Raw genomic sequence first — 27,747 nt, 5'->3', positions numbered from 1 at the left:
ATCGACAGCAAGTTGAGAAATGTCATCAGGGTCATTTGTCTGATTACCGTCTTTAGAAATGCTAAGGATGGCGTTGGCCCTAGTCTTCATGTTGGCTATGGCGTGGAAGTAATGAGTGTTTTTATCACCTTCCAATATCCATCTCAACCTAGATTTCAGCCTCCAAGTAAATTCATCTTCAAGAGTTCTAGACATCAGAGATTGGATGATCTGAATTCGTCTGGAAAGAAAGTCCTTCGTAAGATCAGAGTCTTCAGCCGTAGAGTCGAGCCCATGCAATTCAGCAATTAAAGCTTCAGTCTCAGGCTCTCTCTTTCGAAATTCAGATTCCTTCCATTCTTTTAGCTTCTCCTTACTGAATCTGAGTTTACAGATCAACTTGTGACCGGCAAATCCGTCGGCCTGGAAAGAGGTCCACCAATCCACAATTTTCTCCTTAAAGCCTTCAATGTGGAGCCAAGCGGAGTTGAATTTGAATGGTTTGGGGCCCCAATTGACTTCAAATTCCGAGAGAAGGATAGGGACCTGAAAAAGACTTATTCTAATTTTAACCTTTAATTTTATTTATTTTGTAATCTAAGGGGACCCAATCAGCGACAAAGCCATTGACGCGGATCACCAGTTGGCATCATTGGCTTATGCAACTAGTTTATTTTGGTTTTCTTGATTTTAGTTTAGTTAACCTGTTTCTGCTTTGTAATCATTACAGCAGACTGCACATTAGCAAAGACCCCACAGACATACCTCTATATGTGGGGTGACTATTAGACATCTTTCAGTCTGTTTGCTGAAATCAAACGGCAGCAATCATGATCCGAGATTAAAGACCAATCAGATCAGTTGTCTTGGGTTCCAGTGCTTTTTCAGACTAACCCAGAAAATCCATGCTCTGCAAGTACATCGTCTTCTCTATGTGATGCCTTTTTTTCTGGAACTTCGAGTTATAATGAAGCAAAATTGAAAGCAAACTAAACTTCCGTGTATACATATCAATTAAGAGCTCAATTCTTCCCCCAAGATGCTAAACGATAGAATAAAACTACAATATAATGAACTATGGAAGTAAATTCCAGTTTTAGAAGAAAACTACAACATAATGGAGTGTGGAAGTAAATTCCAGCAGTCACTAGAAAGAATGACAAGAAGCAACTAATGCTCTAAGAAATTAGATGTTATACTAGCATATGCTTAACAAAAGCTCAAAATAAGATTTTCATTCTTTGGTTTCCATGTTCAGTTCACACGTACAGCTATCTTTTTGTAGACCTTTTACACAATGCTTATTTTTTGTTTTCGTTTTGCCTTATACTAAAGGTGGGTTTGTGCAACTTGAGTGCAGGTCTTTCCCACATTGGGGAGGCATCTCTACCAACTCAACTACTGAGTCGGAGACAAATCTCTAATTAATGCAAAAGCCTATGGAAAAAACCTTATTGGACTATATGGACTCTCCTACTTCATCTCAAATTTCAAATGAGAAGCATTCTAAAGAAAGAAACTAAAAGGTGTCAATTAAAGAGTCAAAAGCTAATTCCAATGCTCCATATCTCAACCTTATGGATAAATATGCTTAGTGGTATGGAAAAGAAGGTTAGGGCTTATGGTCATGTGTGTGTGTGTGTGTGTGTGTGCGTGTGTGTGTGTGTGTGTGTTTATATACAATGGCAGAGCTGTAAGGTTGTGCATTTACCCTCCAAATTAGCATATGGTGTTTTAGAGACATAACTTGTCAAATACCACTTCATATTCAACCGTACGGAATTGTAGTGTTGTACACATGTGCACACACTCAAAAGGTGGTATACAGTTTCCTTTAGAAGCCATGTTGTGATTATGGTAGGATTCGTGCCCCCCAGAGTCTGACCAGTTAGCTATCAGGGAAATCAGATTACATTTGTGGGACAAAACAATCCAACTGTATTTCATTTAAAATAAAATCTGTCACGCATGCAGTCCATCTGGCCACTCCACATCTGCTGCGGGACCTGGATGCATCAAGTTCTTAGTGAAGAGTTCCACGGGCAATCCAAACTATAGAATTCTAAGAGTTCCATGGAACTTTGAAAGTGGAAAGTTCCTTGCATCCAAACGACCCCTGAGGTAATGGAAACAGATATTGCGATGAAGTTTTTTTTTATCTCTTATATGTATGAGGGTTAATTCTGGTTTCTTGAGCCTGTGGATATCAAATTGCCATGGCAACAGTGAATTTGAGACTTGGGTTCTCCACATTCTACACCACTAAAACTTTTTTTTATCCAAAACAGGACGTCACCTTCATCCTGAGCGGAAAGCTAGGCCATAAATTAGCAATATTGTCTAATTTTGATCATTGGTTGTTACGCCAATAGACGTCTGTTATTATCGAATATTAAGCAGCTCATAACTCATCAAAGATATTATGCCATTCTTTGCAGCACAGCCCTGGCAAAGTTAACATACCTTTGGGAAGCTCATTGTAAACGGGACAGTGAGAACAGCAAAAATTCTAGAGAACTTCTTCATGGTGCCAGCAACAGGATTCCCTTCCAGACCCTCTTGCATATTCAACTAAAATAAAAAAGGATAGACCAGTTAGGCCATAGCCCAATCACCATTGACACATGAATATACACTGAAATTTCCAATTATCAAAACCTTTCATGATTAAGATTTGTCAACTACATGCCAACATTACCTTATACTAACACTGGAGAACTCAGTGAAAAATGACATGTTTATGTAGTAAAACATAAGTTTTCGGCACCCAAAACTTGATTGAATAGTTTTCAAGCTGATTAAGTCAATTTAGGAAGCTGCTGTGTTATCAATTGACCAGGAATGAGTATGGAACATAGAGATGGACATGAGTTTTGGCATCTCACACTAGAACCTGAGGCATGTAATGCCACAAACCAGAGATAGCCGTACCTGTATGCTGTTATATGATAAAACTGAGTATATTGTTGATGCGACACACACACACACACACACACACACAGCACACTAGGATTCACTTGGTTGTTATTATATTCGCTTTGGGTGAAATGGTTATGAAATCAGCCCCACCATCACATCTCAGATCAAGAGAAAGGACGAATGTTGTGTGCAGATAACAAGTGAAGGCTCCAGATGAAGTCTGTCCAATCAGATTGGCTGGCCCACCAGGTGAAGAGACAAGATTCTAAACCCCACGTGTTTTAGATAGTACTTTCCTTTCTAAGATCATTAGATAATTACCCCACATGTTTGGTAAGAATGCTGCATGTTGGGCAGTGTCAGCTTGACCTACTGAAAGATGACCAAATAGACCCTAACCGAACATAAATCAAGCATGATTTGGTGGACTAGGGCCTTTTACATATAAATGCAACAACAAGAAGAACGAAAAATGGAAAAATAAATAAATAAAAAATGATTGGTTATCCCTTCTTCCAATATTTCCAAAACAGTCCACTCTGCTTTGATTTACCAAATCCCACTCTAATCTTGTGTTTTGTCCCCCTATCATGGTTGAAATGAAGAAAGAAGTGGAAAAGCGAGGAAAAAATTTTGAAAAATGAAAAATTACAAATACGCCCTTATGGTCATATCCAGTGTTCTAAGTTTCGGCAATATTATCAATAACATTGCTGCTATTATCGGTATCGCCACCTCAACAATACTAATAACACTGTATATCTCAAAAATTCGAGGTGTCAACGATATATTGCCACTGTGTCAATATTTTTCAATATACCACCATGTTCTAGGTGACACGTGTTGACTTTTCATCCATTCACGACAATGACCGTGTGTAATTAAAAAATTCGAGAAAATTATAAAAATAAAAAAGAAAATCGAAGCTTTTTGAATTTTTTTTTTTTTTTTTTTTCCATATCTCCATTTAAGGGAGATTACAAATCAGGAGCTCAGTGGGCCAGAATTGCAAAAATCAGAAAAAAAAAAAAATCAAAATCATTTTTTTTTATGGGATCTGATTGGGGAGCAAACTTCTATCACTCTCTAGTTTTTGTGAATCAAATCCCTATATTTTATTTTTTTTATTTTTTTTTTGGGTGGTGGGGAGGGATCGAGAAGGGGAAAACGTACTTCAAATTTTGATAAAATCAGTAAAAGAATAAAAAATAGAAGATTCGATTTTTTTTATGATTTGGTTGGGGAGTGTATTTCGACCACTCTTCCATTTTTGAAAATTTTTAACCATTTAAAACTTATTTCGAACTTAAAAAATGCAAAAGAAAAAAAAAAAACTATTTTATTGAAATATATATACACACTATTTCATGAAAAACATATTAATTTTTCTATTCATGGATGAATGTTAATATGTGATGTGTTGCAATTTTTAATAAAAAATTATTTTTCAGAGTTGTAAAATTTTTTTAAAAAAAATTTGTCTACTTTTAAAAACTAATTATTTCATTTCATAATTATGGATGCGTGTATGGAATATGGATGGATGTATGATGTGTGTGTGTGTGCACTGATGGATGGATGAACGTCTGTTTTGTGCATGTCTGGATGAATCATGGATGCATGTTTGTATGCATGGATGGATGGATGGGCATGTATGAACGTATGTACGTATGTATGTATGTGTGCATGTACGCATGAAGTGATTGTTGTATTAGTGTACTATATGCCTTTTTCCTCTTGTGATGAAGTGTGGTAATTTATATGGATAGTAATCAGAATACCAATGCTCATACTAGTACCGGTACTAATAATGATCAAGCAGAAGAGGTGGCATTGATATGTTACTCTTTTGATTGTTTTGAACCAAAAAACATTCTCCTGTAATAACCGCTCTTAGGCCAAATCCATACGAAGAACTACCGTCCCTAAGGAATCTAAGCTACAACTGACAGCTTGTCACACAGCTCAGCATAACAAATTGTTGCCTTCGAACCCTTTTCTAAGCACGTGGAAGAGTAGTTTTGAACCATTAATTGGCTCGCTCCTATGACATCAACTAACATATGGACCACCTGTAACAGCTACCTAAGACAAGTCAAAGGCTTTACGTATCGGGGAACAAACGGCTGAATAGCATCCTTACAACGCTGAACTTCCTGAACCAATAAGTCCCTTCACGGGGCGGAGAATCAGTTGTTTTGTCAGTTTTAGGAGTGGGAGTTTTATGGGAAATAACAACCTATTCTCCACCCACCCCGCTCCTTATCCGATGCTACTAGCAATTGTACTACTCCTATTTCCTACTTTTAAGTCAGAATAGGGCAAGGAGTCATGGAAGATTCCCCACCTTTTCCGGCATGTTCGGGGCATAGCCTTTTCTACAGGAGCTGCCCTCCATTTAACGGCAGTATCTCCAAGTCCACCCGGGGGGGGGGGGGCCAGTATCGGTATCCCTACAAGTTTTGCTGGCCGGGGATACGGAAACAATATCGGTACTGTCGATAATATCGCCAATAACCGAAAATGTGAGGAAACATAGGAAAACGGTGAAAAAATTCAGTGAAACTTCAGGAGATGCTAAAATACACATTTGCATGTTTATGAATAAAAAAGTTACAAAAGAATGCATACATAATAAGTTATTATTTAATAGGGGCCTAATGGCATGTGTTGTCGTAAGAAATCAGTCCAACCATCCCATCCATCAACTGTCCCATCTATCCATCCAAACATCCATCGATATTTTAGAATATTGACAACACGCGATATTTTGCCGAGAATTCATCAATAATTGAAAAGGAAACGAAGTATTGTGGTGATGATATCGTTGCGATAATGATAATATTGTGATATTTTTTGGCGATACAACCATGCACCCATAAAAAAAATTGAATTGCATTTTTTTAATAAACAATTTTTTGGCAATATTAATTCATTAATGCATTATCAAAATATCACCGATACACTAGCGATACAAGCAACACCAGGAATTTACGAGTCGAAAATATTGGTAATACATTAGTTATATCGATACATTGGCAATACAAGCAACAATTGGTATTTATAGTTGAAAATATTGGGCATAAATTAGCAATATCGATACATTGGCGATACTTAGCGATGCATCGCCGATACTTGAAATTTCTGATACTACAAGTGTTATCAATATTGCTACTTGTGTTATTGGTTTCGCCGAGCTAGAGATACGGATAATATCAAGAATACTTTGAACAATGAATGGGTGGATGGATGGATTGATGGATGTACGAACAAATGGTTAGATGGATGGATAGATGGTTGGTTGGATGTTGGATGGATGCTTGGATCATGGATGGATCATGTATATGTGTATGGATGGATGGATGCATGTTTGTATGCATGGATGGATGTATTAATGGATGTATGTATGGATGGATGGATGTATTAACGTATGCATGGATGGATGTATGACTTCTTCTTTTTTGTAGAAACAACTATAAGTGATTATTGCATTCCTAATGATAATATTAGTATAAAATGAATGCATTTTAGTTATTATTGCACTGATTTTTTACGACAGCACATGCTTTAGGCCCCTATTAAATTGAAACTTATTATGTATCGTTCTTTTTTGCAATTTTTTTGTTCCTAAATACGTAAATGTGTATGAACTTTTGGTGAAAAAATCCACCATTCACCCCATGTTTTCCTTAGTCAACGATGCATTTCTAGGTATTAGTGATATCAATACATCTTTTCATATCCTCAGTCAACGATACATATAACGATATTGATACTATGAACACTGCTCGTATCGGCCTATACTAGTCATATCAGGCTATCAGCCCCACAACGGTACTGATATGAGGGGCATCGGCGTTTATCAACCGACACGGGCCAATAAGCCCCATTTTTTAATAAAGGACCGGTTCACCCTCATATCGCATAACGAGGTGACTGATAAAGTTACGTGATAGCCAATACAACCATAACATAACTGTTTTTCAAAACCATGCCTAGAACAGGGAGTAAAGATAGAACGTGACACATGTAGGGAATTTAAGATAATTTGTGGCACGTATAGCATTTATGGCACATGTCCACATTAACATGTGGCACAAGGCGCTTCAAAACTAACCATGGCACATGTGGGATGCTTTAACATGGATAAGGGCACATTTTGGCACATGTGATGCATGTGCATGGAACATTGTGTTCCCGCATGTACAGATCTTGAGATAAGTTTTCCTTACCTTTATTCCACCTTTTTAGCAAAGAAATACTATTCTTGCTCATGTCAAATTTTGAGAAAATATTTTCATCAATCCTCTGTATAAATGAGTTTGATAAACCATTTACAAGTTGTCTACTCGAGACAATTTGTGCAGGAAAATTGCTTTGTTTGCATCCAAAAGGCCCCTAAGACAGATTTGATGAAGTAAACCCCTTATTTTCTTTTTCCTGCAATTGGCATATTGGAGACATACTCTCTCTTTTCCCCCTATCTAGGAGTGAGACACTTCTAGTTCTATAGTGGTTTAGCTCCACTAGAAGTCTATTCCTTATTGTACCATCCAATTCTCTTCGTTCTATATGATATCAAGTCAGAGATTACACACACGATATTAAAAAATGGTTAAGTAACAGTAATGGTGGGACCCATTATGTGATACAGGGTTGTAACACCCGTTCTATAACCCAATTGAGGTTTGGGTGAGCGGCCATCACCGTAGGTTTACTCCCTACAATACAAGTGTAGGTTTGACTCCCCTCTTCGGCATTACCCGATACATGCGGCTGTGGGTGATTGCGTGTATCCGCAAGGAATAGTCTCTCCTCAAAAGGGGCAGGGATACCCTGTGTCTTAAATAAATTAAAATTAAAATTAAAAAAACAAAACAAAAAAAAAAACACCTGTTCTGGAGAAAATGGCCTGTAATGGGCCTGCGATGGTTGTATTGGTCCCATATTTTTCTTCCTCAAAAAAATATTTTGAACGTTAAGGCCTGTGTCATAACGGCCATAAGACTGGCCATTACAGCCACTGTTACCATTATTGAATACCTTCATTGCATTTCAGTGAATAGTGTGTGAAGTTCAAGGTACAGTTATAGAAATGCTTGAAGGAGTAATCTGGAAATTTATATTTCAGGCTGTGTTGAATCCTTTGTGCACTGGCATTCCATTTTCTGCTTCTATATTGCAGTCATGTTTCAGAAGCTGTCCTGTATCAATCGTAGTATCAGAGCAAGTTCCGATGTTTCGGGAACTTGTGACAGACGATATGTTAGTTTCTTTTTGCTTCAATTTTGTTCTCACTTCAAATTTGCTTCAACCGCTCTATTTGTTTAACCACTTTGCTTCTTCATTCAGTCTACTCACAACAGAATTTAGTTCCTATTTCAAAACTCTAGAATCTGTCATATTTCTGTCAGTTGTCTGCTTAAATATTTGGTCTCTTGGGATTCAATTAGCTGTAGTTGGGTACACCATGCTGCTGAAGTTACCAGAAATCAGATTCTTATTAGCCACAACAGTTACAGCCGCTTCAGTCTGTTCTGCTTCCAATCAATCAGCATTACAGTCTTCTTCCTTTTTTCAGTCCATTATAATTTGATTATTCCACTTTGAATACAAGTTTAACATCTGTTGATTGATTCCATCAAGGTGATACAACCACCAAAAGAAACGAGTTGGTGCTTCCAAAATGCGAGCCCCTTCAGCCCTCTTTAGCACAGAATCTATTAGTGCTTCAGATGGTTAGCACAAAGTTAAGCCCCCAATAGGTAACACAAAAGAAATGGTTCAGATATCCATAATATCTCACAATCTCCTCACGGAGACTCACCTCCACATTTTCTCCCATATAATTCACAAGCCCTGCTAATCTTACTTGTGCAAGTGAGAGTTGCCCATTGGCTGGTCACACATGCAGTACCCAAAGTAGAACAAGGTACCATCTGCAGATGTGTGAGTCCCATCAACTATGTGAACATATAAGAAAGGGCAAGTCAGAGTCCTTCTTACGTGCATGAGCAAGCTTCGCGTTTTTCCATCATTTAAATATCCACAGTATACATTACTGACTCTCAATGCCTGGGTTAAACCTCTAGGACAGAACTGTGTTACAACCACAATATTGCAGTCACACCTAAAATAGTCAATCACATTGTAAGGGCAGAGTACAACTCCATATCGGCATTCAATTTTTACTATCCATATTTCGTGCAGTGATACTTATGCAAGTTCTGTTAGGCCAGATGACTATGTTCTCCAACCCAACCAACTATTTTGCTAGAAAAAAACCAAGAAATCAAGGGGCCCTTTGGATGTAAGCAAAGTTGTGCGCGTCACAAGGTATCCCAGGTAGACAATTTGTCCATAATTTGTCAAGCCTATTTATGCACAAGAACCGATGAAAATACAAATAATGTCCCAAAATTTGACTGTTAGCGAGGATTGCATATCCTTGCTGAAAAGGTGAAATAAATAAAGATGATGAAAGCTTATCCCTAATTTGGCATAGGTGGGAACATAATATTCCATGCATATGCATTACATGTGCCAAATGTATCACACATGTGACCATCCATGTTAAGGCTCCCCAAATGTGCCTCACATGTCACCACGATCTTCGAGTGCCTTACATGAGCCACGTGTCAACGTGCACATATGCCATAAATGTTACATTTGCCCCCAACCATCTTAAGCTCCTCACGTGTCACATTCCATCTTTACTCTCTATTCTAAGTATTTAACAAACATGGATCAAGGAATAGAACTGTTAGTCCAACTATACAAGACAACATCCAAACGGGCCCCAAGGAAAGCACTTTTGTGTGTGTGTGTCTCGTCTGAGTGTGAGTGTGTGTAAGACGACTTCAGCCACATAATGTCAATCCTATTTCACAGACTTCCGCTTCAATCACCTTTGTGCTGACCTGAGGGTCTTCCAAAGAAAGTATTAGTATAATAAACAGTTCTTGTGAATCTCATCACGAGAATAAAAATGGACTAACAAAATTTCCCGTGTAACCATTAAAAGAAGTCAGAAGTTTTGCATTGAAGATAGAAACTTCCATCTATTTCAGAAATAAACCAATCGATGTAAAGATGTAGTGACGGAATCATATATCCAGCTATAAAGGAAACTTGAATCATTTATCAAAACAATATCCACAGTCAAAACATTTTGCAATGAAAGATGCCTACCTCCACAGTTAGCAAGAACGACAATGCTGTCAAAACTGGAAAGATATATAGGGTATCAGGAGTTGTCAGATCAGAAAACCAGAATGCCCCACCTCCTTTAAAAGATGGAACTTTCTCAACCATGTTTGTGACCTACAAAAAAGATGAGTAAAAGAAAAGGAATCAGAAGCAAGAAATTAATCAAGGATTCAAAAAAAAAAAAAGGATGGATGGCAATGGTCATTCAAAATTTTCAAACATTGGTAGCAAACAATGCATGAATCAACATAATAAGTGTTTGGGCACATATAGAAATATTTAATTTTGAACATAAAGATGACAAAGTCTGGATCGTGTAGTTGGTCATCACACGCTAGACATCCCCAGGTCAAACCCAGGCTCAGATATTCTTTTTGCTTGATTGGAAAAACAGGATCCATAAAGACTATAACAATGCCATGATGATGATGATGATGATGATGATGACGACGACATAGAAATAACTATTAAATAAGAGAACCAAGAGTGAAGATATTAAAGATCTTACAGCTAAGTAAAAGCTGATGAAAACAGGACCTTGGATAAAAAGCCCCTTCAATGGAGTAAATGGGGTGACCCCATACCTACAGTCACCAATAGTTAACAAACAGGAGAACGGAGTAGTTAAGAGTAACAAGGTCAATGAAAGAGGAACTGTGTGATGTAGTTCACCAAATGCATGACATAGATTATTCATTAAAAAAATGTGATATAGATCACCAAATGCATACTGATCCAGAAAAGTGCATTCACACTTTATATAACACCTCTAAATATAAGGATAAAAAAGAATGGTCAAATTTGGCTACTATATCATTATCTATAACTGGAAAAAAAAAAATGTTCATGACGGTTAATGTGTCTGATATCAGATCGTTAGAGAAAAATGAAAATAAGAATAACTGTGAACTGAAAAAATCAATCCTCTGTTGTCACAGATAAAAACTAGAAACAACCTTTTCATGTTGAAGCTAATGAACCTCTCCTATGTGTTATGTAGATAACCATGTGGTCATGGATAACAACCAGAAACGTAACATAACGGAAAGAAAAGTGTACTACTGGTGTGGATACCTCTCCTAGCATACACATCACACTTGTGCCAGCATGCATGATAGGTCCGAAATCCAATCCATCCATCAGAACGGCACCACTATACCGATGCCCTAGCCCAAGAATCAGGTTGATCCACTGGTCAGATGGGCCACAGTTTGCACAACAAATGAACAACTATGAAAAACTGGGCTGAAGTTTTCCAACCCATCCACCTGTTTCCAATATTGGGGCTTCGTACTGAGCAGGCCAAATTTACTTTTGGGAAAACATGCAAAATGTCAGACCAAAATGATGTATGGATTGGATCTTGCAACTGTGCGCCATGCTGGCACATGTGTGGCAAGTACATGAGCTTTATTGCACACGTGCATGCACTTAGCAAAGCTCATATAAACAAAAATGTTTTTGTAGTTTCATTAAATTTAAAACAAAATTATGCTCTACATTGAGTTCTCTGTCATTCTAAATCATGTTGGAATCCCATCTGTCAGTGAAAGTCAGTTGTAAAAAGTTGCTTACTCCTGGAATAGCGCCATCATTCTTTTCTGACCCTCTGCTGCAGCCTTAGGGTCCATTGACTGCAAAAGGCCGGCATATGTAAATGCAGGGCAAAGAGAGTGTGAAGCAGGCAAGAAACCTAGGAGAGCCTTTAGTACTCAGAATGAAGTTTCACAAATAAAACCAGATGTTCAAAACTTACATCTTCCATCTGTTGTTTGATCTCCTCCATATGTGGCCTCATTTGCTGTGGCAATAAACATACATCACTAACAATTGGGTAAAATTTTGTAAGATAATCTACAATGCAATGGCAGAAAAGAACTATGTAAAACAATTTTAAAAATGAAGAATTGCGCAGTAAGAGGATGACGGCAAATAAGAAAATGACACCACATTTTCTTCTCAGCATGTCAGTATGACAGAGGAAACGAAGCATGGATCACCGCTTGCAAGAAATACTGAACCAAAGATTGGACCATGCAAGAAAAAGTATATTGCCACAAAGGCATGTGAATTGGCAAAGCAATGATGGCTCATCTACTATTAACAAAAACAAACTCAAAAAAACAAAAGGCAGCAAGACAAAACTTCCAAAAAATAAGTGTGAGCTGACACCTGCAGAATGGTGTAAAGTTGAGATGAACATCCACAATTATAGTAAGGCATTAACAGATGCAAGAGTTTTCCTCAATTCACAAAAAAAAAAAAAAAAAAACAAAGAAGAAGAAGAAGAAGGGAAGTGAGAACCAGTCATCATCCCCGAACTTGACTCATCATCCAACTCTACTGTATTACATGAACTTGATAGAAAAATATATAACTTGGAAACAGCTCGTCAGGGATTATTTCATGATCTATCCTCTAATCCCCACACCAAACCAGTAGTTTAGTTTAGGAACATATAAGCATCACCGACAGTACTGGTTCCAGTTTCCAGTCCAAATTTCCAATAAAATTCAAACTGCCAAGAACTTAGTCACCCCATGAAAGGTGCTTAGTCCAATCCACGAGAATACATGTATACATACATATACATGTAGAAACAAATACAGACACATATACATACATATATTCGCCATCGTCATCATCTAAGCTATACATACATTAATGTGGCTGTGTGTGTACTAAACACACATATATGGTAAGCTTCCCTTATGCATAATTGTATATCTAGTATCTACATGTATATATACATATACAAATATCCACACGTAGTATGTATGTATATGTGTGTGTGTGTGTGTGTGTGTGTGTGAAGATGGCTGCATGACATCGATTCCATCCGTCATGTGCACCCCATCATGTTCACCCTTGAGCCCAAAAATCCAGTCAATCTCCAACTCAGGTGGCTGCACAAAAGAGAATAGTGTGAAATCATGCCTAAAAACTCCAAATCACAGGAATGGCCCACCTGAGTCTTGGAATGGCCTGGCTTTCAGAGCTCCTTCATCCTTGTGTGCTGCACCAGATCATTGTTTGGATGGCACATACAGAACATGGTGAGCCCAACAGTCTCAAAAGTTTTATTGGTTGGGTGTTTTCTCCCAGTTGTTCCCAATGGTGTGGCCCTCCTAAGTTTCCAATCAGGCTGATTTTTTGGCCCTATGGCCTAACATTGAAGGGGAACCTGGTGGATGGGTTGGATCTAGTGTGTGCATCACAGTGGGCCCCACAGAGGTTGACACTAATGTAACTTATGGTAGTGTCAACACTATGAATATTACCATGTGTGTGTGTGTGCCTGTTAGGTGTATGCATGCATGCAAATATGTGATTGTATGTGGGCATGTCTGTGTGTGGGTGTGTGGGTGGGTGTGTGGGTGCGTGCAGATGGGGTGTGCATGTGTAGCAGGTGCAGGTGGGTGGGATAATACTTTGTGCATCAAAGAATATTACAATCCAAAAAATCAACACTAAAGAACAATTGAATTTGAAGGCTTGATATCAACAACTTTTTGGTGAATTAAGCAAACATGACAACTAGAGATGAATCATTTCAAAAAAAAATATTGACGACTAGAGATGAAGCAACAAATGCAACTTACAGTAAGTTTTGAAGTTGCTTTGAGTTGATTTATTAGAAGAGGGGCTGTAGCACATCGAATCATTAAAGTTGTTAAAGCAATGGCTGCCCACCTGGAATAGAGATATGACTTCAGAAAACATAGAGGTATCAATAAAATCGGCTACCAGATCCAATGGCATCTAATAATCATGGTCAGCATAGCCCAAGTAAGAATAGAGCCATACAACTATGCATTAAAGATAGTTATTTGTAATTCACAAATCCTTCATATCTTAAAATTTAACAGAAGCAGTTATAGCAAAGATAACACATTGACAATTTATATAACACTACTTCCTTGAAGAATTACTCACAATAGCCTAGCAGGATTTTTTATTTTTTATTTTTGAAAGATGACGATATATATATATATATAAAAGAAAAAGGAAAAAAGTACAGAAAAGGAGAGAGGATCCACTGAGAAAGCAGATTCTACTAGACTCCATGAAAGAGAAGGTCATAACCCTTCAAAAAATCTACATGAGCAGCCCATTCTATCATCAAACACTTTGCCTTGGAGGCGACAACCTCGACAGAGTTTGAAACATCTCTAAAGCATCTCCCATTTCTTTCTTTCCAAACGGACCACCAAACTGTGAGAATGGCCATTCTCCATATCCGAGTCCTTTTCTTTCTTATCCTCACCCCATGCCATGCTTTTAGAAGAAGATCCGCCAAGCCAGAAAGACACCAATTGATCCTGAATCGAGAACAAAATTCAGACCAAATTTTAGCAATAAAAGGGCAGTGAACGAGAAGGTGATTGACCGATTCTTCATCCCCCATACAACGTAAGCAGATATTAACTAATATCATTCCCCTTTTCCTCAAATTATCAACCGTAAGAATCTTCTTTTTTCCAACCAACCATCCAAAGGACACTATCTTAGGAGGGGCCGGATATTTCCATATATGTTTTGACACATGATCATCTATAGCAAACTGATTGGTATGGAGCAGATAGTAAAGAGATTTGACTGAAAACCTGCTAGATTTTTCCGGTCTCCAGAGAAGTCTATCTGCACTTAACTGATTAGGCTTAGATCTATAAATGCATTCAAGAAGATCCACATACTCACTGACCTCCCAATCTTGAAGGTTCCTTCTGCAAACCAAATTCCACTCTATTTTGCCAGCCGAAACATAATAGCAAGCAGTCACAGAAATGTCTTGCTTAGGGGCCAGGAGAAAAATATTCGGAAAACCTTCTTTCAGAGGCACATCTCCCACCCATGTCTTCCCCAAAAAACGAATATTATCTCCCTTTCCTAACTCAAAACCAACGCCTTTGAGAACCTCCTTTTTCATATATAAGATTCCCCTCCAGAGAGCCGAGGCCCTATAAGAGGATGAGTCTTTTGTCCACCAGCCACCTACTGACCTGCCATATTTACTTTTGATAATCTTGTTCCAAAGACTCCCTCCTTCTGTCCCTAATCTCCAGGTCCACTTCCCAAGAAGAGCCCAATTCATCATCTTAAGATCCTTTACCCCTGCACCACCTTCTTGAAAATGCTTGCACACCTGTTTCCCTTCAACGGGATGAAATTTCTACTTTTCCTCCTTACCATACCATAGGAAATCACATCTTAATTTTTCTAAGGTAACTAAAACTAACGCCGGGCATCTATATAAGGACATGAAATACAATGGCAAATTAGAGAGGGTGGCCTTTATAAGGGTAAGGCAATAAATAACGACATTTTCATCTAGCGAGATATTTCTCAAACATACGTATAACCTGATGCAAGACAATTAACCACTTGCTCTAAAAGCTCGAACTGTTAGAATATGGCGAATTAATCCCTTTATCTCATAGCCCAAGCCCCACATCTCATGGGTTAGGACCTCGGCCGAACCCCCTTCGTGGGCCCCAGATCACATGGGCCGCCCACCCCAAGTGTGTCCCCGCATCCCGTATGCTACCCCACTCGAGCCCGGTATGAAATGCGCATTAATTACCCCTGGTAAGGAGTCTCGAACACGAGACCTCCCCCGTGGGCCCCAAATCGCATGGGTCCCCACCCCGAGTGTGCCCCTGCATCCCACAGGCGACCCCACTCGAGCTCAGTGTGAAAATGACCCTGCATTAATCACCTCCGGTGAGGAGTCTCAAACACGAGACCTCCTGCTCTGATACCAATTTGATGCAGGACAATTAACCACTTGCTCTAAAAGCTCGAGCTTTTAGAGCAAGTGGTTGATTGTCCTGCATCAAATTTAGTATCAGAGCTTACGGTTCTTATAGGGAAATACATTACATGTTTAGGGTTTAGTTGTTTATGTCCATTACGCATTAATTCTCATCATATATGACTGTTTAGAGGTCCATAAATCCTAACATAAGCTGCTGAAATTTTCTATTAACCACTTATTTGAATTATTTTAGAAATTAACTTAGTTTTCTATTTCTAGGTTTAGAAACTTTCCTTTTCTGTTTTTAGAAACTAAATTTTTAGAAGCTTTCTTAATTTGTTTTTAGAAACTAATTTCCTTTCCTTTCTCTTTTTAGAAACTAGTTTACTTTCCTTTTTCTTTTTTAGAAACTAACTTACTTTCTATTTTTAGAAACTTTCCTTTTTCTTTTTTTAGAAACTAGGTTGTTTTTTTTATATAGAAACTTTCCTAATTTGTTTTTAGAAAAATTTCTTTTTTCGTTTTTAGAAACTAGGTTGCTTTTTTAGAAACTTTCCTAATTTGTTTTTAGAAACGTTCCTTTTTTTCGTTTATAGAAACTAGGTTGCTTTTTTAGAAACTTTCCTAATTTGTTTTCAGAAACTTTCCTTTTTCGTTTTTAGAAACTAGGTCGTTTCTTAAAAAATATTAAATAAAATAAAATATAAAAAAAAATTCTTATATTTTGACAACTATATTGCTGAATTTTGGTTTGCACCCTACACTAAACATGGAATAACTGCTAGAGTCACCAAACAAGTTGTCCCAACAGATCGAGTCTTTGGATAAGCACTTGGAAATGGATCAATGCTTTGAACAACTTGATGTGCGCATTACCCGACTAAAGACCATCGCCAGGACAAACCCCACCATTGAGGTAGATGTCCAATCTCAGGCAGGTGACCTGGAGGATAGACCAATGAATGGAGTTGGTCAAGGAATCAATTATGGGCGTGCACCCGTGCACCCACCCCATGAGGGACATCAAGAACACTATTTTGAGGGGTACAACATGTGCGGCCTTGTGATTGGAGAAAGCGCCCCAGAGGCTAGTGTAGAGTTACCCACTAAGGTCATTCCGGTAATGGATGAATTACGTGATGTCTTTCCTAATGATCTACCGGATGAGTCTCCCCTAGGAGGGATATAGAGCACACCAGAATATGGGACACCGTAATACCTACAGCCGAGTTTGCTTTTAATAATTCTGTCGATAGGTCCACAGGTCTTATTTCTTATGAAGTCGTTACTGGTTATAAACCTGAAAAACCTATTGATATCGTCCCTATGTCAGTCCCATAGGCCGTCAGAGCCTGCAGAGTCTTTTGCGCATCACATTCATTCATGGCATCAAGAAATCAGGCAGAAGATCACTACTAGTAATGAACATTACAAATTTTCTGCAGACCAACATGAACGTTTCAAAGAATTCAATATTGGAGACTCTGTGATAGTCCATATCAGGCCCGAGTGGTATCCTCTGAAAGCCGTTCGTAAGTTTTCAAAATTATAAAACGAAACGGTCTCAATGCGTATGAGGTAGATCTTCCACCTTCCATGGGAATTAGTTCTGCATTCAATGTGAAGGATCTAGTTACTTTTCAGGGGACCACTGCTACTTTGTCTGACCCTTCGCCCACCCATTCTGATTCCCCAGATTTATCCCTTGATCCATGGCCCCCTCCCGACCCATCTTCCCAACCTCTACCTCTCATACTTACCTTTCTCGACCCATTTTCTCAGCCTCTATATCCCATACCTACCCATCCTGGCCCATTTTCTCAGCCTCTACCTCCCATACCTACCATTCCCGACCCATTTTCTCAACCTCTGTCCCATACCTACCCGTCCCGGCCCACTTTTCCAGCCTCTACTTCCCATAGTTACTCTTCACGACCTTTCTTCCCAGCCTCTACCTCCCATACCTAGCCTTCACACGCCCAGAGAAAAAATAGATGATATCCTGGACCATCAGATAGTTTCAACGTCGGACGGTGGGTTTCAGAAATACCTGGTTAAATGGAAGTCACGCCCAGCTTTAGACAGTACGTGGCTCACTGAGGAAGAGCTTCAGAGACTTGCTTCTGACATCCTGGAGCGGTTCAGGAGTTTTATTTCATTGGCGAAATCTTTGCAGCCGGGGAGATTGATGGGGACATCACGCGCACGCACGCCGGCCGCCCCCTATGCATGTACATACGAAGGAGAGCCCCACCGTCGATCTGGCTCGATGACAACGTTCAGGGAGGGCCTCCTAATTAGAAGACGGAGTTTTGATTCAAAGAGTGGGCCCGATAGTCGAGAAAAGTCCATCATGAGATCTCATAATCGTGGCGCACTAGTCGGATTGATTTCATATTTTAGGTTTTGCTTATTGTTATTATTTAGAGCATCATGAACGCTTTAGATTTCTTCGTTTGGTTTTTATTTTAGTTTACTTCATCGCCAAATAATAGGTTGCGCACATGGCGCGAGTTTAGGGGTATAGGGTTTTCCCTATAAATAGGCACCCCCTGTAGTTCTTTTGATTCATTGAATATTAATAAAAATTCTGCGTTCTCCTCCTCTCTGAGTTGTGAAGCCTAATTGGGTGCGAAGCCCTCCCTTCATCCAAGGGCTAACTACCGTGGTGCGAAGCCACATCTATCCAAATTCGCCCCCATCCATCGCCATCTCTATTACCCATCTTCCACGATCTCTTCTTCTCATCTCACCCCATCATCTACACTTCGAATCAGTCATATATTGCAACAATTCTTCTCCCTATAGCAGATTTCCAGAATCTGGCCCTGCAGGAGGGCTAAAACTTCGGCGGAGCACTGTGTTCAAACCGATCATCCGTTTGCCCTGAAATTTGGAAGGAAGATGGCCCATCCTTGGCCGACCAGACCCTAGCTGGCCAATCCTAGATTCGTGGGCCCCACACACGTGTGGGCCACCATCCACGCAAGTGCGTCAAGCCAATTTGTTGTCCACTCGTGCGGGCCGATCACAGGTGCTCTCTCATCTCCTTCACTCCTCTCTCACCTGATTTCCCTAACCCTAACCCTAGATTGTCCTAAATCCCAATTTCTATGCCCTTTTTTAACCCTAGGTTTTCCCGAATTGAAACATGTGAATCCCTTGGATTGGGAAAATTATTTTTGTGCATGTGTGGATGAATTTACCCTCCTTTGATTCTTGTTTGGTCTATAATTTTGATTGAGTCGGCCCTAGCATGTGTAGGCCTGGATCCGCATAAGATTCCCCTTGATTGAATGCTTGGACTTTTGTGTGGGATATGGAATGTGTAATTGTTTCTGAACTAACGTGATTTTAAGCCTGAAATCTCGCACATCATATTTGAATTTCATGTCCTGCATCAAATTTGGTATCGAGCTTTTAGAGCAAGTGGTTAATTGTCCCGCATCATAACCTTATCCCATAAGGTCTTAGGAGGCGATCCTATACACAAAGGGAGGCCAACAAATGTAGTCAGGAAAGAAGTCGATGAGCAATCGAAGAAATCCACCCATTTACATACCTCCTCTTCCTACATGTTAACCCCATACATCTTAGACTTCGCCATATTTACTCTCAACCCTAAAACTACCTCAAAACAACATATCGTTGTGCGCAAATTGTCCACCTTTTCTAGAGTCACATAAAAAAAAACCATAGTATCATCCGCAAACTGAACATGATCGGGCTGCACATACCTTTCACTCTGATTCCACTTAAAATACCTACCTCTTGCCCATTGTGTGGCATCCTAGATAGGGCCTTCCCCCACTATGAGGAAAAGAAATGGGGACAAAGGGTCGTCCTGCCTCAAACCTCCATGTTAACCCAAAACATCTTAGACTTCGCCATATTAACTCTCAACCTTGAAACTACCTCGAAACTACGTATCATTGTGTGCAAATTGTCCACCTTTTCTAGAGTCGCATCAGAAAAAACCAAAGTATCATCCGCAAACTGAACATGCGAGATAGGGCTGCACATTCCTTTCACTTTGATTCCACTTAAAATACCTACCTCTTGCCCTTTGTGTAGCATCCTGGATAGGGCCTCCCCCACTATAAGGAAAAGCAACGGGGACAAAGGGTCGCCTTGCCTCAAACCTCTCGAACTTTTGAAGAAGCCTTTCGGGGATCCGTTGAGAAGAATAGAAAAGTAAGCCGAACCAATGCACTCTCCCATCCATGCTCTCCATCTGTCACCAAAGCCCATCCGCTTCAACATGTATTACAGGAAGCCCCAATCAACATGATCATAGGCCTTTTCAATATCCAACTTGCATATGATACTCTTCAATCCGGATCTATGACCAGAGTCCAAACATTCATTCGCTATAAGCACGCAATCGACTATCTGCCTACCCGGGATAAACACACTTTGATTGCTAGAAATGATCTCCCCTATTACCTTCTTCAAATGAGACACTAAGACTTTTGCCAGAATTTTGTAAGGTCCCCCAAGTAAGCTAATCGGTCTGAAATCTTTGAAAATAGCCACACCCGATATTTTTGGAATTAAAGCTATAAAGGAGGCCCCAAGCCCTTTTGAGAGTCTACCTCTACCATGAAATTCGCTAAAGAACTCCATAACGTCATCTTGAATAGCATCCCAAAATTTTTGAAAGAACAGCATAGGAAATCCATCTGGACCAGGGGCCTTATCACCCCCGAAGGAATCAACCGCCATCCTCACTTCTTCCACAGAAAAGGGAGATTCCAGGAGTTTAACATCTTCACCAAACACTATCTACATGAAGATGATCTAAATGAGGCCTAACCCAATCTTCTCCCTTGAGCAGAGTGCTGAAATGTGCGATAGCCTCTTCCGCAATCATATCTTTATCTTCAATACGAGCATCGTTCACAACTATGCTTAGGGGTGCACATCAAGTCGAACCAAGTCGAGCTAGCTTTACCTCGACTCGGCTCGGCCACTAGCTGACCCTAGCTCGAACTCAGCTAAGCTCGGTCCTCGAGCCTGACTGGCCAGCTCGGCTCGGTTCGGTCAGCAGCTCGGGCCAGTTCAAGCCAAGTTCGCCTGTGCAGCATTTTCACAAACACATGTACCGCACCTTCAAAATCTCACTGTATTTAAAATAGCAGCAATGGTTTTACAGGTACTTTATTAAACACCTTGTAAGCAACATCAAAAATCAAGAAAAAAAAGGGGGTATTTGTTTCATATACATACATTCCTTGCCACCAACCACAGTTCGTTGAGTCATTTCATCAAACACTTGGTGAGCAACATCAATATCAAAGTAACCGAGTCACCGAACTAGTTCGATCCGAATTTGATTCGAGTTGGGTTCGATCTGAGTCAAGTCGAGCTAGGGCCGACTCGAACTCATTTTCGAGCTCAAAAAATCAGCTCGACTCGGCTCGAACTCAGCTTCGAACCGAGTCGAATTGAGCTTTTTCGAGTCGAGTCGAACGAGCTATGCTGCTGATCTTGTTGATTCTGGCATGCATATTGGCTATGCTATGAAAGTATTTTGTGTTCTTGTCTCCCTCCATAATCCATTTCGCGCGGGATTTTTGTTTCCAATAGATTTCATTTTCAAGGACCCTATCAGATAGACATTGAATGAGCTGGATTCTTCTGGCCAAAATATCTATTGACATCGGCCCATATTCTGCTCGAACATCTATCATTTGCAGTTCTGATAAAATTGATTCCATTTCCAATTCCCTTTTACGCAACTCCTTTTGTTTCCATTGCTTTATATTTTCCTTTAGAAGTCTAAATTTGGTACATAGCCTGTAACCTACAAAACCTTCCACCTGAAAACCAACCCACCAATCAGTTATCATCTGTTGAAAGCCTTTAATTTTTAACCAAGAGGTTTCGAACCTAAATGGTTTCGGACCCCAATTTTGCTCCTCAACCATGAGGAACACCAGACAATGGTCAGATGTAGTTCTCGGAAGGACTGATTGAGAGACAAAGGGGGACAATTCCAACCACTCAATGGATACCAAGAATCTATCCAATCTAGATAGAATTGGATTCGCTCTCCCATTGGTCCATGTAAATCTAGAACCAAGCAAAGGGAGGTCCACTAATTCGTGATCGTCAATCCAACTCGAGAAAGCTCTCATCACAGGAGTTACCTTGTTACCATGGGATTTTTCTTCCGTGTATCTTATCATGTTGAAGTCCCCAACTATACAGCAAGGGCCTGAAAAACTCTATCTTGTTGCGCTCAATTCATCCCAGAAGTCTTTTCTGCTAGCTTCCATGGTAGGACCATACACAGAGGAAACGAGGCATCGAGAACCAAACGATTTACCCCTGCAGAATAGCCGAAACCGAGAAGATGCCGACCCAGCTTTTCTGTAATGCCCACTGAGATGATTTCCACGCCATCAAAATTCCGCCAACGCTACCAATGGCGTCGAGGACCAACCATTTAGCATCTTTCGCCTTCCAAATGGTACCCAACAGACGATCATTAAACTGTTGCACCTTAGTTTCCTGAAGGCAAATCACATCAAGGTTACATCTCTCACAAAAATCTTTTATGAGCCTTCTTTTCTGCTTAGACCCCATGCCCCTAACGTTCCAAGAAACGATCTTCATTGGGGAACTGAACTGCCCCGAATACCCTGAAGCCCTGTGTCAACATTAAGTCTGACGGACAAACCAGGACTCATTGCAAGAGTCTGTAATTCTTTGTTACTACATGACCTAGAGAGACGATTTTTGGGAGATCTCGTTACTGTTAGAGGTTTTCCGCGAGCTTCGACGCATTGAAATAATGCTATATAATCCTCCGGACAGTCCCCAAAAGACATCCCTAAGGATCTTCCGACATGTCCCATAGCATCTCAAATCCATTTCTTTTTCTATATGATGTCAATCAATTTAGCCCTGTGTTCTTCATCTTTCATCTTCTTATCAAACACTTTCTCCTGATCCGGTGAAATTCCAGCTCGTATCTGCAACGGCTCTGCTTCTATTATTCCATCTCCAGTTTCGTCCTGGAACAAAGTGATAAGAGCTTGATCTGACCAATCGCATGTGGAAGAAAAAGGGCAAGATAAGTGAGAACCGCGAGAAATCGGATTTTCCGATTGCGAGGAATGATACTCAAAAACCTCATCACCCATACACACCTAGGGGGCTTGAAACAAACAGGGAGTCGTGATTGCTCAATCTATCCGTCCGAGACGGCACCGACACGCCCAACTGCTTTGCTTGAATCAAAGGAGGAAGCTTCCATGTCACTGTAGGACTGTCAGAAATAGGAGACTCTCCAGCTAGAGGGGAATTATTGTGGAAAAAATCTTTCGAGGCTCGAGATATTGGCACCAAACTGCACTCGGAGCTTGGATCAGGATATAATGAGAGGTTGATATTAAGGGGAATAGATATTGCAGGACCCAAAGTAGCCAACGCATCAGCTTCAGACCCAATGCATGCCTTTATAGACAGACCCGAGCCATCATAGCAGCCTCCGGAGCTACCACATGTCCCTTTTGCCTGACAACTGAGAAGACCCTCTGACTCCCTCGAAGTCGATGAGAAGATTGGGTGGCGTGGTAGTATCACTTCCGAACACTTGGACGACTCAACGATTCGGGATTCGGAGTTATTGGGATTAGAAAACGTGCCACGTGTCTCACGATAAGACTTCCCACTGACGTTGTCATCGAGTGAGACAGCTGGAGAGAAAGGAATTGGATTCAGTACTCCCCGGGAGCACAAAACTCATGCACCATCATGCTCCACCGCCTCTGCCCTTGTCTCGGAAGGGGGGAGATGGGTTCCTTAATCCTCCAGAGATCACCCCACTTAGGAACATGGTCGTTATTCACCTCCCTTTACAACGGCAAATCTATCTTTCTATTGTCCGCATGGACCTGGTATGGTTCGGCAGTGGGTCCCCCTTTCTTCTTCTTACCCAAACTCTGATCACGGCCATCTCTTCTCCAATCTTCATCTACGGATCCAGCTCTAAAAAGGATCCTAGTAGAGATGCCGCTGAAATGAAAAACTCATCATACCATAGTTCCCATGGAATCCCCCAGATGAGTATCCAAACATCTTCTATGCCGAAGATGGATAATTCATCCCACCTCTGCACACTGATAACCGATCCATCTGAATGCAACACTCTTGCCATGATCAGGATGTCCGGATTAAGTCTCGGGCTCCCTTTGATCCACAACTCATTGTAGCCTATGGGTTTGATGGTGTACATTTCTGGCTCGATTCTACAGCATTCATCGATCCAGCTCCTCACTTGGGAAATTGAGGCCCTTTCTCTAGTAATCGCCACTACCATGTCCTGCAACTCCCTCCTAGAACGATCTAGACATTCTTGTTTGATTTGCAGCACGCAATCCTTCCCTTTCCCTTCGGTGTGTTCTTTACTTTCTTTCTTCTTCCATCACTTTTCTTTTATGTTACAATGACGGGATTTTTGAACATGTTGTAGCTTCAATGACCCTATAGGATTGAAAAATGCATCTTTGAAGGAGAGTCAGTCTGTCAGAAGAGATCGATCTTGGGCATACTTTCTCTGAGTCACCTGATGATCCGTTGATGTTGAAGAGATTCCCTTCGATTCTTTACGTTCAGGGCCATACCTCGCCCTTTGTACTAGCATCCTAACCCCACCAAAACTTTCGCCGTGGAGCATCTGGACCGCTCTGGATAGTTCTTCTTCTGAACTCATCTTGATCAAAGCAAAGCCTTTGTAGTTACCATTTAACCTTTCCCTTGGCATAACCACGTCCATTACCGCACCCGCACGACCAAATACTCTCGAAAGGTTGATAGGAAGCCATCCTTCTAGATATCCTCTGACGAATAGAGTTGGATAGCTCGTAGCTTCCCTACCTTTCTTATCTGCTTCTTTCCCTTTTCCCTTTTTATGCGATACTTCTTTCCAATCTCTCGAAACCGACGTATGATGTTGATCTTCGGTGCCTTCTGCTATGTTATCGACTACTCTGGAGCCTTTGTTTTCTTCTTCCATCTTTGTTTCAACCTAACGCATAACGGTTATGACTGTTACCGTTACGTAACTGATTTTGAATACCTTAGATCTCCTACAAATGCCATGTTACCTTGTCCGTAACCAATGCGAAAGGATGAGGGTTCAATTCCAACCCTCAGTGCAAGCCTACAATAATTGGGAATTCACTTGTCTCAATGGTCCTCACACTTCACATTGTTGTACAAGGATAAAAAATAAAAATAAAATTGGTAGAAATACCAAACAATAACGCAGGGCATGTTGGCTAGAGACATTGGTAGGATTTAGTGTACATACGGTAAGCAAGTTTGAAATCTCACACTCAACTCAAAACCCCCAACAAAATTTACTAATGTTATGATTAGAATATCAATATCAGAGCACGTCCCACCAAAGCAAAGATGAAATGGATGTGTTTGATATCTCTATCAGACGACATTGTCAAAAAAAATGGTGAACAAAAAAACTGATGCAAATTATAAAAGAAGAGGGGAAAAGTAGAGAAAAATGTTTATACAGATATTTGCTATATTGGATATACACTAATCATTAAATAAAGGCAATGAGGGTAAGACAGTGTAGACGGTGTATTTCCATACCAATACATGAGAAATCAGATAATATCTAATCTTAATCCATAAAAAACAAAGTTTATTCCTGAAGTGGTACACTTGAGCCACTCTATGACCACCCTCCCTAACCGCAAATTTTCATACATTTTAGGACCATAATCAAATATAACATGACAATCAAAGCTCATTGATCTTAAATGTATAAAAAATAACAACAGGCAAACAGAAAAGGATTTTTTTTTTTAAGTTAGAAATCCTTACCAATTCAAACCGGTAACATTGTGAACCCCATCAATAAAATACTGCAAGAATGCAACAGGTAAGAAGGAATCGGCAGCTGCAACAGCAACTTCACTGGCAACAGTAGCCTGCACGACTGCCACTTCCATGCTCTTTTCCGTAAATACACTGGCAACATCACTCATGTACTCAACTTTGTCTGATCCATCCCCGATCGTGCTCGACGAATAGCTACAGAAAGAGGGTCCGAGACCCAGAGGGAGGGAGGAGGCAAAACCTCTTCTCTCGCGGAAGAGAGCACCCAAACCGGCAGTGGCATGGTTGTAATTTCTGTGAAATTCCCGCTGTAGGAAATTGCCATTTTGGGTTTGAGAAGGATCTGCAACAGGACCAGAGTGAATTTTGTCATTGTCGTCATGGAGAAGAAGGTGGGTAAAGGAAGGATGGCATCGTCGGGTGAGGAGTGTGAATTTGGAGGAGATGCTTCGCCTGCAAAAGCCATTGATACACCAAAATGGGTAGCAATGAGAGTACATCACTATCCAATTTTTATATTCATTAAGAGGTTTGCTCAAATACATCCCAACATATTGCAATGTGATACATTGGGATTTTAGACATTGGAATTGGGTTTTTTTCAATGACCCAAGCTGTTTATGTAATAGGGCCTTCTTTGCATGGGGGATGCCCCAAAAATCTCTCTGAATATTTCAACCCTTTGATTATACAAAAGTCATGGTGACCATCCATTTTCAAAGCAAAAGAGACAAATTTCAAATGGTTGAAATAATAAAATTTGAGAGGCTTTGTTTGTTGTCTATCCACCATACAAGGTGAGAAACATCGTATAAATGGTTTGTGTCGTTAGAAGACGACCTAGATTCAAAGGCTAAAGTTCTGAAGTAACATATTGCAAATTGCAATACATCAAGATGTATTCGAGCAAACATCTTTCTTTAATGTACAAGAAAGAACAAGTATGAAGAGCATGAATTGAAAATCCATTATCGAAAAGGAACCAGTTAATTGGATAAAAGGAAAATGAATCTTTTCGATGTTGAGTTGATTTTCTGCTACCATTTCAGAAATTCTCGACAATGGCTCGTCTGCAATTGCAAAACGCATAAAAACAGACACACTCGCACACATGCACACCCATCCCCACATTTCTATTTGGGCAAACGGTCCTTATAGCTTATAGGTAGGTGGGACGGCCCACCTTTCACCGATCCAGATAGTCAATCTGGTGGAAACCAACATGGCAGGTGACAGACCAAGAATCTCATCTATCAAACAATCCCAGCCATCCGATTAGTGGACCTTTCCCCAACGCATAAGGACCAATGGCAATACTTCTAATTTAAACCATCAATTTCCAGACCAGAAACTGGACAGCCAGAATTGTGAGATAGGGAGTTTGCAAGCTCCTCTCCCTTGAGAGGCCCACGAGATGAACAACCCGGATAACTGAAAAAAGGGATCCAAAAATCGGAACACTGGCCTCCCAAAAGAAAGCAAAAAAAAAATGATATTGACACCCTCTCCTTTCAACACATACAACCCTTTTTATGTCGGTATTCCAACACAAAAGGGGGTGTGAGAATTAAAAAAGCATGGTGCAAACATCATTTCCTAACGCGCATGATATTGAAATTTTCATGGAATTGAGAGAATCACACGGACATTGAAATGGTAAAAAAAAATAAAAAATACAACAAATATTTAAAATCTCAGCTGTAATTTTGAGTAAAAGAAAAGATAGATAAAAACGGGAATTTACAGACCGGTACATCGAAATCAACTTCGAGATCTCTACTTCCTTCGACGATGATTTTTTCAAGAGGTGAAGGAAATCGATTCTGGAGACGAGACAGTCTCAGAAAGAAGCAAAACCCTAAACCCTAACCCTAGTGGAAGAAGAAGAAATGTTTTAAACAGATGTGAACAGAGGAGTTCGATTTGCTCATGTCGCCACCCTACATCCTACGCGTGCCACTCTCCACTGACGCACGCATGCTGAGATGGTCCAATGATCTGAACCGTCC

The 27,747-nt window shown here is 40.2% G+C and overlaps 1 protein-coding gene across 4 annotated transcripts in view; it reads right to left on the bottom strand.

Annotated features, from left to right (window-relative positions):
• LOC131245154 (mitochondrial inner membrane protein OXA1-like) overlaps positions 1 to 27,747 on the bottom strand; it is a 33,326-nt gene extending 5,579 nt beyond the window's left edge. The window contains exons 1-8 of one of the 4 annotated variants that reach the window (XM_058244411.1): positions 27,487 to 27,733; positions 25,724 to 26,191; positions 13,710 to 13,800; positions 11,864 to 11,908; positions 11,683 to 11,741; positions 10,616 to 10,691; positions 10,090 to 10,221; positions 2,443 to 2,550 (exon numbers count right to left, since the gene is read on the bottom strand). In XM_058244411.1, the coding sequence (XP_058100394.1) occupies positions 2,443 to 2,550; positions 10,090 to 10,221; positions 10,616 to 10,691; positions 11,683 to 11,741; positions 11,864 to 11,908; positions 13,710 to 13,800; positions 25,724 to 26,191; positions 27,487 to 27,494 (987 nt within the window). In that variant the 5' untranslated portion in view covers positions 27,495 to 27,733. Of the gene's footprint in view, positions 1 to 2,442; positions 2,551 to 10,089; positions 10,222 to 10,615; positions 10,692 to 11,682; positions 11,742 to 11,863; positions 11,909 to 13,709; positions 13,801 to 25,723; positions 26,192 to 27,486 lie in introns of all 4 variants that reach the window. The other 3 variants (XM_058244412.1, XM_058244413.1, XM_058244414.1) reach the window with 3 other exon arrangements.

This window comes from Magnolia sinica, chromosome 5, assembly GCF_029962835.1.
Source record: "Magnolia sinica isolate HGM2019 chromosome 5, MsV1, whole genome shotgun sequence".
Taxonomy (NCBI): domain Eukaryota; kingdom Viridiplantae; phylum Streptophyta; class Magnoliopsida; order Magnoliales; family Magnoliaceae; genus Magnolia; species Magnolia sinica.
This window is presented reverse-complemented; position numbering and strand designations above follow the sequence as displayed.